This window comes from Chaetodon auriga, chromosome 9 (assembly GCF_051107435.1).
Source record: "Chaetodon auriga isolate fChaAug3 chromosome 9, fChaAug3.hap1, whole genome shotgun sequence".
NCBI classification, from domain to species: Eukaryota; Metazoa; Chordata; class Actinopteri; order Chaetodontiformes; family Chaetodontidae; genus Chaetodon; species Chaetodon auriga.
The window spans coordinates 23,725,139-23,738,739 of record NC_135082.1 but is presented as its reverse complement, the minus strand read 5'-3'; the positions used below and the strand labels follow the sequence as shown (position 1 = coordinate 23,738,739).

Genomic DNA, 13,601 nt, shown 5'->3' with positions numbered 1-13,601 from the left:
CCTTCCTGAAATCATCCCCTGTATTTAAACTGGGAGGAATACGTCACTGTGACCGCGCTGTGTGTAACCACTTCAGCCTACATTCAGCCTCCACTTTCAACACAAGAATAACATGTGACATCACTTTGCTTCCACAGGGTTAGCGCAGCCGAGCACAAGTAAAACGCCATGGCGAGCAATGCCTAAATTTACAGAATGGATGGGAGTTCTGGAGAGTCAGAAAACCCTGTGCTGCCTGGGAAAATTACAACATTGTATGGTGCCTCCAGCAGAAAAGCGTGCAACATAAGTCCATCCTACTTTTTGAGCCAGCAATCTGGAGTGGTTTTTAAATAGATGTTCACATGCTTCTGACGTCCTGACAAAAATAGGAAGGCAGTCACAAAACAACACCCAGCGTCAGAAAATAAAAACAGCTTCGAGGGGAAAGAGGTTCGGGTGTCAAACTATTCTTCCGGCTTCAGTTCAAAAAGCATCCTTGACGCTTTTCCTCTTCCTGCTGCTTGTTGCAGGCAGGATACTGAGAGACAGGCCAGCTTTGTGCTCATCAGTCATTTTACAACCTGTAGCAACTACTTCCTCTGCAGGTTTATAGTTACATATACTTTGATTTAATAGGGCTGTAAAGTTAAGGCTGAAATGACTACAATAGCACCTCGACGAGTGAATATCTTTTGACTAAATTCACTGTCAGCAGGCTGTTATTCTACTGTCTGTGTAAAGTGTGCACATTCATGTATAAACCAGACAGTTACTTCTTTTAAATCATATGGCTGAGTGCATTAAGCAAACAGCTCTGTGCCATTTATAAGCTACGACGTCTTTGCTGTGGGGTAAATGGCAGGTCTGAGCTAATAAATGGCTCAGTTTCGCCTTCATTTGAAAGTAAATACTGTTTTCCTTCAAATGATTTAAAAAACAAAGGGCTCTTTACTCAGTCTGTTGTTCTTGACCCTTTCATTTCTGTTCTCCGTGCTCTTCTATCACGCCTTGGTTGTTCTCCAGACAAAAGGTTATTTGTTATTTCAGGTGGACTATTAAGGTCCCCGCTGTTTGTATCTAAGGTTTGAGTAATGACCAGCTAATAGCCTAGAAATTAAGAGTTATTTAGCCCACTACAAGTCACCAAGGTCAAGAATATCCACTATACGTGCAAGGAGCCGATCCTCCCTCCTCATTCAGTCTCTGCACGCCTGCACTGATCTCTCCAGAATATGTGGAAACAATGTAAAGTAGGCAGCTTGTCCCTCCAGCTATGAGGCTGTGAAGCAGCCTCACCATGGCAGAGGACTTGTTTGTGGCCTTTAGCTTTGCCACCTGGCTAAACAAGAGGAGAGATCGGGGGCGGCTGTGGCTCAGGACGCAGAGCGGTCATCCACTGATCAGAGGGCCGGGGTTTGATCCCTGGCCCCGGCCGTCTACGTGCTGAAGTGTCCTTGGGCAAGAAACTGAATTGCAAATTGCTCCAATGCTGCTCCTGATAAGCAGGTGGGACCTTGCATGACCAGTGTGTGAATGTGTGTGGAGTACACTTTGCGCTTTGAGTGGTCAGTAAGACTAAAAAAGTGCAACATAAATGAAGTCTATTCACCATTTACTGTGCCTGCCCTGAGTCCAGCTACTTGCTGCAGATTAACAGCCCAGCTAAAGCAGAAGGATTCATCTGTGACTGCAAAGAACCAAGTGTGTGTGTGTGTGTGTGTGTGTGTGTGTGTGTGTGTGTGTGCAGGTTTTTGTTTTGTTTCTATGCAGCTGAAGAAATCAATTTCACTCATTAATTTCTGATTGGACGGTCAGAAATTATGGGGATGGATGCTGCATCAAAATATGCATTTCAAATGAGTTCAGTTCAATGCCTTCATGGTCCAAACAAAGTAATGAGATTAACTTTGCAGCCAACAGTAAAATATGGAACACCATAAACAAGCAATTCTCAACACACACAGCAGCCATCGTTACAAGACTGAAGAGCTCAGCGTGCAAATAGCTCACTGTATAAAATACTGCTGCGTCTCCATCTACTAAAACTTGTGTTTTTTAATCTGTAACTTAATGAGAAGATCTCAGAGTTCAATGCATAGATTGGACAACCAAAGACAGCTCAACTCCCACCTAGTGACCTGACAAACAAACGCCTTCACACACACAGCCTGGGCTTCGTGTTTGATAAGGAACATGTGTTCTAGTGAAGCAATCAATACTAACTTCCTTCATGATTAATACAATTATTATTAGAGCCCATTATTAGGGTCCAAACAGATGTGTTAAAACAGCTTATCTGGCTGCTAAAGAGTCAACATTCAAGGTGTTTTATTTATAATGCTCTGAGGCGAGAAAACTGATATGACATCAACACAATGTTTGGTATTTCTTCCAGATAATTTCATGGCAGTGTATTTTGTCATACAGTTTGTGGTTTGTTGTCAAGCCTTACACAAGTCTGCTCAGCATGACTGTGTGGTGCTTAAATACAGGCCCGTACTAGAAACCCCTCTGCTGAGGCAGGCTCGATGGCACTGCGTCGTCTGCAAATCTGATAATGTGTCTGTCCTCTTATGGTCTCCTGTAGACATCTGCGCTGGGAGGAAAAATGCATCCCTAAGGGACGACAGCGGAGGAGAAGCTCTTTTAAGATAAAATGATGATTGAGTCTACATGATGAAATCCATCATCTCTGCAACCCAATTAAGATTCAATTTTAAAAAAGTCATCATATAACTGGAGGGTGCCCATCCCTGCAAGACATGAACCACACTGCACGTTCAAGAAATGCTGTTTTATCCAAAGGGATGTAATTCCCAATGCGTTATTGAAATTTGGACAGGAAAAAGAAATTAGAGATCAAATAGCCATGTCATGTTATCTTAATTCATATCACAACTGCAAAAATGTGCAGCAGTGCTTTACAGAAAAAAAGTACCCTCCTCCCTTTGCTTTCCTGACGATCAGACCGCCTCCTGTCTACTTTGCACACTGGAAATTTGACGGCGGTGGACTTCCAGTTGCAGCCCAAAATCAAGCAAATGACACGGACAAAGCCAGCGTGAACACTAGCTGTCAAGCGGTCAGTTATTTAACCTGCCATGTGACAATAGGGCGAGGCAGAGGGTTAAATCCCGCTGTGGTCAGTCTTGAGCGATAGAGACAGATCCCTCTAACCGTTAGCTAATCCTGACAGAGAGACCCTGCCAGAACCATTAGGATAAACTGCGTCAGCCACCGCAGTCGCTGGACACTTGAAAAGAACACCGGGAAAGGTGCTGCTACTGAAAACCACAGAGGAGAAGACCTGCACAACCACACAGTCACACTATATTCAGTACCATGAAGCTTAATGTCGACAAGACTTCACAGCGATTATAAACATGTCTTCTTGCTTTTCTGCAGGATAATCACGGGCTTCCTCGTCTCGGCTTTTGTAGCTGTGAAAAACAGACTTCTCTGTGACGCAACTGCAAAATGACATGAATGCAGCGTTTCTGAAGACCTCTACATCCTGTCAGGACATCGCACTTTTATCTCTGACTCAAACATTGTCACGCAGTCATCGTTCAAACTGTCCTAGTTGGTCTCGCCGTTCATTCTGCAGCATTTCAAAGACCTCCTGAAATGTTTGCATACTCACACAGCTTGGGTTCAAACCATAGCTGCAGAGTGTTGAAGGTCCATACGCATACCAGGACATTTTTTAACTGAACCGCCTCGCAGGACATATTTTGTCCAAGCCTCGGTATCTTTTAATCAGACCATTTTCCAGCTCAGAAATTCCAAGTGCTTAATCTACCCTCGCATATTCCAGAAAGCTTCAGAAACAGCATTCAGATGTTGATATGACACTGAAAGCCACGCTGAATTAGATTCTTTCAGGTGGGTTAGCAGGAAGAGAGAGCTTATGTTAGGCATGACAGACAGCCAGCTTTAAATCACCTACTCACACCAACACTGGAAAACACTGAAAATCCATTTCCAGTTATTACTTAAAGGAGTGTATCATCAAAACTACCAGCAACTATTTCCTTCAGGGGAGATCTCTGAGTCCACAGGAAATAAAAGAAAAAACAGAAACCGCAGCTGAATGAAACGGCAATTTGAGATGAAGACTGGCACTGCGATGAGAAATACATATGAAACTATTTGTGGATTCATTAAATTAAAAATTAACTGTAAGCTGCTTTGATAAAAGATGAATTGTTTCAGCCATTTCACAATCCTGCCTTCATTTCATGGACAAAAAATTAACTAAATTAACCAAGAAATGAATCAATATTGAAAACAATCACTAGTTGAGCCCAACTATAAACTACCAATGTTAAGTTGTGTCTCAGATTAACGTTGCTGCCACTGATGCCAACCAAATTCTACATCTGTGGCTTTGTTTCCACAACCATCAGGCATCTGTCACTCCCTGCACAAAGCTGCAAAGACCATGAGCCTAGTGCAGCTAACCGGCCGTCAATGACACCATAATTGTTTCCTCAATGTCAGATAGATGGGCAGGCGGCTGTGCCACTAACTGCAGCCCACTGGTTTAAGTGGTGGCCTATTGATTGTCCATTGTGTGTGAAGCCTTTGCTGGAGCAGCATCCATTTGCAGTGAAAGCACTGCCCAAAATGAAATTATACCATCCTCACAGCCAAACTGGATTTATCTGTGAGGCTTAACTGCTAATATCTGAAGACATGCCAGCTTGGGTGTGTGTGTGTGTGTGTGTGTGTGTGTGTGTGTGGCTCAAGGGTAATAACCACAGCGTACTGGTTTTGCATGTTCAGAAGCGACACAACAAGTACTTCCCATGAAAACCTGGTGGTATAGATCAGATGATGATGAGGTGATAATGCACAAAGACAGCCCTGAGTTTAAAAACAAATAATATCAAAGCATTATGTAGTGACTTTTCTCTTTTAATCTTTGCAACTGCAGCACATGAAACGCTGCCATGTTCGTCCTTCCCAGGAATAGAAACCATCCAATAAAACTTGGCCGCAAAGAAAGTAACTGCAAAACATTATTAAGCAAGTACTAATGCCCAAATGAAGCCCTAAATCCCAGAGAAAGACTTGGAAAAGAACATCAATAATTGGCCTAGCTCAGAGGCAACGATCTTTAAACTGTCTCTCACAAGAATGAGAAAATAAAAGAGAAAGACGATGATGGATAACTTGTGTTTTGATGGGCTACTTAAAGCTACTGGCTATTCCAGGATTAGCCCCATCTTGCACCTCTCATACACTCATCCATCCACCCTTATTAACTGAATAAGCAATGCAAAAGTCGTTATTTTGCACGAGACCACGTTTGCAAACTCTCACAAGTGCCCAAAGCAAAAACAAGAGGCACAAAGGGGGTTAGATTCCCACCGAGGCTCCGGCCGCTGTTCTGTTAAGTAGCCTTGATTATCTCCGCTGATAGAGGGCTTAGCGGGATGCGGCCATACTCACACTGGAACAAGCTGAATGGCAACAGTTGCAGAAACACAGCCACCCTGTTGCAATTGGTGCTGCAACGTTGTGATGTCGCAAGTGAGTGTCAAACACAGAGGAAATCACCACTTTTACATGCAGATTTAATTAGCAGTCACATATAATAAATTATTTCTCCTGACCTGTTGCGTCCTTTCAGCCGGATTCATCATCACAGCCTGCCGAAAGCTGTTATCCACATAAGACGCCATTGTTTTGGAAGACGCCGTCTGGAGGATATTGAATTTCTTATCCTAATAAAATGCTTTTAAATGATCCAGCTCCACGGATATAAACAAAAGAAGTCCCCCTGCTGTCTTGCTTTATTCTCGTCGCCTGTGCTCCGATGCTAGCGGATACGCTGGGAGTGCCCGGAGCCAGGCCACGACTGGAGCCAGACAGCCGAGCGGGGCAGTCTGCTCGGGGCGTCTGTCTTTCCGTTGCCCGAGCCGAAACCGGCTGCCAACACCAGTCCCACCGAGAGGAAACTTCTTTCAAACGCGCGGCTCAAACTGTCCCTCGGAGTTATTTCCTTACAGTCAAAAATGTCCCTTTATTCAAGGCAACGTTCATCAAAGCCATTCCTTGTCTCTTCAGCATTTTGCTAGCGACGAAAAGAAACCCCATGTAGGATCCACCGAACAAAAAAGTAAGCTAACGGCTAACAGTTATCCGGTCGACAGCAGCCTGGCGTCCATTGTGAGGGGTAGACCCGAGTTCAGTCACTGAGAAAATTCAGTATATTAACATTTTTACTGGGTCTAAAAGTGAGGGTAGGTCCGCCGCCGCTCTGCTCTGTTGTATGCCACCATGGTGACTGACACAGCAGGATAAAGTCAGCCACAGCCGGCAGCTGCACTTCCTTTGAGGGTTTTCAAAATAAAGCTCCAAAGAGAGACGCGCGTTTCACGTTAATAAAAAGAGACAATGGAGGAAACGGAATTGTATGTCGAGAGAGGGGTCCACTGGAAATTAAATTATTGTTGTTGTTATTGTTGTTTTCTTCGACAAATCCGAAAATGTAATTTCTCTGCACATATCCATAGACTATTAATAATCACCTACATGAGTAATGCAATTGCATATGCGGGTCTTTTAAAATACACGCGATAAATACAGCTGTGCATTACCTCGAACATATCTAATTAACCCCAAGGACGAATGTGAATTATACAATCGATTAAATGAAATACAACGAACTGTGCCCAAGTTTAGGGCGCATTATGACGTAACATAGTGATTTAAAGATCTATTTTTAGCTTATTCTAATATTTAATCCCCAGAGTGTCTTTGATTCAGTGCCCTTTTTTTTTGCTTTTAATTGTTCAAGTAATCGCAATTTACTATCTTATTTTGAAGGCAAAAATCATTGGATTTCCTGTATAACTGTTGCTATCAATGTTTGACTTGACAGAGATTTAGTCACAAGGGGCGGCTCATGGGCGAGACCATTTAACAAAAAAAAAAGTGGGAATAGGGAGGGAGGAGTGCAATGTGACAAAGTGATGCTTTGAGGCCACCTTGTGACGTAATCAGGTACTACAAATGTAGGCGGCTACAAGGACAGGATGAAATAAAAATAATATCAACGTCATGTAGCATTAGCAAGCTATGGAGAATGATATGGATTATAAGATGGAAATTCATTCTTATGCATCACACACTGAGAATGTTTCCAATAGGAACACTAGACTGTGAGAATCAGTTTTAAAGTGGTACTGAATTCAGGAGGAATCTTCAGATTGAGGGATTTGCTTGTGGATGCACAATCCCTTTTCAGACCTTTTTTGGATGCTTTTATTTTGGCCTGCAGTAACCTCTATGAAACTCCACAAGATCCTGCAGGGACTGACTTCCACAGCCAGTGTCTGTACAGGGTGTCAAAATCTAAGAAAACATAAGCTTTGATAATATTTTATTTATCCCCGAGGAAAAATGCACATGTTATAATATCACAGAGAGCAGCTAACAGGCAAGAAAACAGATCTAGAATTGAAGAAATAAAATAAGAAATCAGACAGGTGGCATTTATAAAAGCTTGATACAACATATGAATGACAGTATCTTAAACTAAATTGTGCAACTCCAGCAGCCTTGAGGTGTGAACGGTACACGTAGTATAAGTATACAGGTATATGTATGAATAATAAGTGCAATATATAAAATAATAATATAAATGTTGTGCAGTTGAAGTTGTTATTTTGTTTGAAACACATTAAAAAACTGTTACCTCAGCACTGTGCTTACAATAAAAGTGATGAGAAGTGATCATGCTTCAACAGAGGAAGTGTCCCTTGTTTTCACAACAAAACTGGGACACAACCGCTGAGGCCATGACAACCAATGGTAGCAGGACAACCAAGCATGACTGCGTGGACAGAGCAGACCGCCGGGCTCAAGTTATCACCCAGGGGTGCCTCTTATATAGGTGTAGCTCACCTGCAACGAGTCCAAACAGAACTGTGGAAAAATGATGCAAAAAAGTGAAGCAGTTGCAGGAGAGCCGCAGCATGGACAAAGGATGATCTTCACAGGTAGGACAAGCATGGAGACAATGTGTTTATGTGGCGTGTGAGTACAACTGAGTGCAATTCTAGGAAATAGCTCTAAAAAGTCCACAACATGAATTAAAGCAATGTCTCTAACGTTGTATCTACTATATGTTCTTATTGTTCTCACTAGCAAAATAGGTAATTGGTGGGAAAGTATCTAACAGTTCTATAAGCAAACTGTCTGTCCTGTGTCCTCGTAAATCTGACTGTAATTGGACACATGATGGCACTGTCACCAGGACTAAAAGTAAGCTGACATACTGAGCGTGTAGCTGTGTGTGCCTGTATTATTTCTGTATGCATTAGGGCATTAAACCTGGAGCGTGACATGCCAACACATTGTCTAGTTTTGTGTTGTTGTTTATCTCTGTATTATAATATTATATCACACAACATTTTCTGAGGATTAACAATTTATTTTTCCTTTATGTAACTGAATGAAAAACACCAGAGTGGATGTGCTGAAAAATACTGATGCTTTGCTGTAAATTCATATCAAAAGATAATTAGTTGTAGCAAATCACCTGAAGCTAAAAGCCATTTTTTCACCTTCAGAAAAAGCAATCTATTTCTCTTTTCTCCATCCCAAGTCTCATTTTCATTAAGCTCTGTTGAGTTAATCTCAACAGCATTGACAATAACCCCCACTGGGAAGGATTCAGCTTCATCTCACTCTGTATTTAATTTAATTTTTTCACCTTTTCTCACATATCCACTGATTCTAACAAGGCCCAGATGGAATTGGAGACTACAGGCCGAGATCAAATTATTTCCCCCGATACATCGGTGTGGGCGCCTCATCACCTGAGGCCACAGGTGACCTCAGTTACTTGTGGCGAGCTGCACCACACGGCCCCCCTCCTGTGCCCAGACAGAGCTATGTGGGGGAGGTTGGCTGGGGCTGGCAGTATAACCAGCTGCTGAACAGCAGGACGCTGCTCAGCAATATGCAAATTAAGGTACAGTTAAAATCCACCATGTGTATCTCATGCAAATGAGTGTATAGAGACATAAAGAGTAGCACAGCAGCAATGAATGGACAATTTATCAGATCTGGATCAGAATTTTCCTTATGATGTGTAATTTGTTGGATACTGGTTCTGTTAGATAAATGGTGTTGACTCTTGCTGTCGCAAATATTGATTTTACACGCTGTGGATTAGAAAAACGTCACACATTCTTAAGAAGGAATGTTTATTTTCACTCTGCTTTTCCAGGACAGTGTGCATTTCAAAATGTGGCCCTTCAGGGATAAATCTAACTGAATTCAGTCCTCCTTCTCCACAGAAAACTGAGTTACGGACAGCGCTGGAGGACAGAGTGACTCACAGGTTCCAGAACAAACAGTAAGACAGCATTTGTAACCCTCGTGCTGGACACGTTGAATGTATTTGGTTTCCATCCCTCAGAATCACATTACATGTGTGTGTGTGTGCGCGCTGTGTCAAATGGATAAGTGAGGACGTCTCAGGTTAGCACAGTGTTGAGTGACAGCATCGCAGGTTGTCTGCTTCCCCATTCATAATGCAACACTTCCGCTTCTGCAGGAACACGCGCCGCCTCAAGCTGTACACAAGAAATCAGCCAGACAGATGTGGACACTGTCACTGGCCTAAGCTCTCTGGAAGGGTCATCTTCTACCTTATTTACATTTTTCTTAGATAACACAATGTCCACAAACAACTGCATTACATGTCCTGCATAAACAAGATGTACTAGTTAACATGAGATCCCCATTTCCCTCCCATGGCACGTTATATTTAGTCCATGTGATAGAAAATGAATGGGAGGTGGTGGCTCTGCTTAGCTTTGTCTGGTCACATACTGTATATGACCTGTGTCTTCAATGGTACTTTAGCCTTTGGTGCGTCTGTCCAGTAGCGTCCCAGAGACTTGAAGAACCTGAGCTAAGGTGCACCGAAGCTGTTCCGGTGGTCTTGTGAAAGTCAAACAACTTGCTAAGACATTTTATGGTGTTTTTATCCCTTTAATTTGTTATGCATGTTTCCACATTTCTCATTTATCCAGTAATCTTGTTTTCTGGTCTCTAATGAGTATTCCAGCCTCATGGGACTCTATAGGTGGTGCACATTAATCTATGTCACTGTCTGAGTGTTAGCCAAACAGCCAGTTGTTCCTGTTAGAAAACCATTAAAAATACAGAATAGAAAGTAAATCAGATGGTTAGGTGGACAAAGACGGTGATGCCAGCAGTGAAACAGTGAGACAAAATAAAACCGGGGACACACAATGAAATACTGTGACAGGCTAAAGCCAAGCAGGGAACAGATGGACAAGCATGCAGATGTGAGGCAGGGTGACACCTCGGTCGACATTTCAGCCAGGTTTGAAGAAGGAATAAGGAAGTGTTGATATGCAATGATAAGATGTTCTCAGTCTGGGAAGTTTTGACAAAGAAAATGTGACACATGAGTGCGAATTGGTCATCGAGGTTAAGAAAGGGGCTCATTTGTTGAACTGGTTTGTTCTTAGACTCACAGTCTATCAGAGGTGTTAAATGACTGGTTTCCTGGAATCAGTCACTTCTACATCCAGTCAGGCAACATTAACAATACGACAGCAAACAGCAGTAGGTGAGTACTGTATGTGTCCTCTGTCCCAGGACACAATGAGACCTTCTCACATGCACTCGAGAGAACAGAAATCCTTAATGGGGCAGACAAAAGACTTCCACGGGCAGAAAATGTTTGAACTGTATGCAGCACGTACTGACAAGGCCCAGAGAACGATACGGTCTGATGGACCAGGGAACACGACAAGGAGAAAATCAAGGAGAATTTGATGATGTCCCACATTAATTACAAACGCAGCGAACAAAATGTTAAAATGCAAGTGCAGCAGAGTCAGAGCGATTCAAGGTAACCAGCCCCAGCTTTGGCAGCTATTAATGCATCCTTCGTGCAAGAGGAGCAACATGCATCAAAGTTTGGTCGATGGTTGTGTGAAGCAGCAGCACGTGGGACACAGGCGGCTCCACTGTCGCACTCGACCCTGAAAGTCAGCAACAAGCCACTGCGGTCAGAGCTTGAAAAGACAGTCAGAATAATGATTTTCTTAAGACTGGTGTTCTCGGAAGTCGGAGCGCTTCTGCGTTGAGACCGACCCTTCAGCTGGGTCACAGATAATACAGGAAACACTGCGGGTGACCCAGACTGTCAAGCCTCCCAGCCATTACATGTACAGTAAATAAGTCTTCAGGAAACAACAGTATTTGCCCATTTGATAATCTTATACTGAAATCAGAAGATTTGACGTTGTTTATTTGGTATTAATTTATCACACTGAATGACGTGCCTGAACCTGCCCTGAATGAAATGTGGACAAGAAGCCAAACAGCCTTCACAAACATCTCTATGCTGAAAACCATCTTCAGTAACTTTTTGCATTGTTCTCCCACTGGGATGTATTTCTAAGGCCACTGTCAAATGTGGTTTAAGTGGTTACATTTACAGTTATTGCATTTTTTTTAATGTTCTGTCCTTTAATAAAAAAATATTTTTCCAATGCAATCCTCCAGGTTTGGAAAAGCAGGAAACCACTGCTATGGAGTAAACATGACTTTAACCAGAATAGCTGCCTTTATCAGTCAGTTCCAGTCAAATATTACACAGTAACCGCTCTGTCTTTGAGACCGTAAGTTTGCAAATTCATGCAAACACACACACAAAAAAAAAACAAATAGATTTTCCTGATTTTCAACGTGAAAACTAACAATATGGAAGCTTCATTTTGTCAAGATAATAGCACTTAAAGAACCAGCTGAAACTCATTAACTCCCAATAATTTTCAAACCTGACCAATAGGTTGTTTCTAACAGTGAGACATAATGAAGGCAACACATGAATACATGAAAAGTGACTCTTCAATATGTGAGAGGACATTGAACCGATACAGACAACACACCCTGTAGGTAAACATGGACGTCAGTGATGTTAATTGCCTGATTCATTTCTTTCACCGCCTCTGATGGCCGCCTATTTGTTTCCTCAGAAAGAACCTGACGGATGACTCACCGCAAGTCGACGCCAAGTTTCACAGAGTCAGTCAGAGCTAACAGCAGATGGCATTCTACTACCCACGGCGGGCGGAGGACCTGGCTGTTAATGAGACGTGTCACATTTGATTAAACATCGTTTAATCCCTGTAACATGGTGACTTTTCAGCAGCTTCTTTTCTCCACACCCTCCAGCCCCCATGCACAGCTCTACATACCTGTGAAAGTTCATGGCCATCAGTTGTAATTATTGCATCTGAAATTGAATTGTCTCTGTCAAAGTTTTCACGATCTGCTCGAAGCAATGTGACAAGTCAGATATGGTATTGACTCCTTTAACTGAGGATTGTCTCCAAAAATAAGCAGGTTGCTGTTGTTTATCAGATGTCCATCTCCCCCCTCACAGAGTTACAGGTATAGACTTCTGATTCCTGTATGAAAAGCCCCTGGTAATCCATCCCAAGGCGACAGCAATCACACCCACTTATGTCTGCTGTAGATAACTGTACAGATTGTTTACTGCAAGAAAAACCACCAATTTTTCTATAATGAGCCACGCAGACACCAATTTCTTGAGGTCAACTGCAATTTTCTGGTAATACCTCCACTACAACAGGCTGCCCTCAATCTGACACCCACCTCAAGGCATTCGGTGGTTCAATGTTGTGGAGACAGAACATTTTATGTATTTACAAGACACTCTGAGTGCAAATGTTAAAAGCTTTGTAAACCAGCACTGGCTGGTGTTGCTGTTAGCTCACAGATCTTTGAATCCCCAGTTATGAACAGCTTAATCAGTTTTTCCCCACAGGTCTTGAAGCTCCTAAAACTAAGCAATGTCCTCCATTGAATGTACAGCATTTATGTTGTATGTTTTTTCCTCCTTATCTGAGGCCTGAGGAGGTAGAATTATTCACTGTTTACAAGTAAGAAAGCAAAGATCAGAAGAAAGAAATCACATTTTGCAGCATTAATATTCTTATCTGCTTTTCTAGTCTCACAAACATTTCACAACTCTTCAGATTCATGTTGCGCCACCTGTCTGAATGTTTACCCTCGATCAACACAAAGAAGCCGTACAACATCTAACAGGATGGCGTGGGACAAACTCTTTTCAAAGGTCCTATTTGAAATGGACTATCTCCAGAGTTCATGGCACGAATGTTTTTTAGAGCAGCTTGTAGGGCTAGAAATGCATCAAGGTTACCAATCGCTCAACAATCAATCAAGTTTCTAAGTTATAATCAGTTTCTCAAGCAATAAATTCACTCGAATAACCAAAAACAAACATTTTCTGCATGGTTATTTCATCCACAGTTGCTCTATTGATTTTCTAGAAAAAGTACTGTGCAGTGATCCATATCTGTATATTGATCTTATAATATAAAAATTAAATGTCGCAATATAATGGATTGTATCCGTTTTGCCCTTTAATACTTACACCACTTACAGTGACTGTGCGCCATGAAAAGATAACGTACTCCTTTGAACGAGTGTGTGTGAATTTTATTTTGCAAGACCGGAAGTATTATTGAAGCACACAGTCATATGCGTAAAATTACGCAAAAGGATAA

General features: G+C 42.2%; 1 protein-coding gene across 7 annotated transcripts in view; it reads right to left on the bottom strand.

The window, feature by feature from the left end:
* The window catches only part of rapgef2b (Rap guanine nucleotide exchange factor 2b), a 104,992-nt gene extending 98,708 nt beyond the window's left edge, over positions 1-6,284 (bottom strand). For all 7 annotated transcript variants that reach the window (XM_076739403.1, XM_076739404.1, XM_076739407.1 and 4 more), the window contains exon 1: positions 5,604-6,284. In XM_076739403.1, coding sequence (XP_076595518.1) covers positions 5,604-5,672 — 69 coding nt within the window. In that variant the 5' untranslated portion in view covers positions 5,673-6,284. The remainder of the gene's footprint in view (positions 1-5,603) is intronic.
* Positions 6,285-13,601: the final 7,317 nt, after the last annotated feature.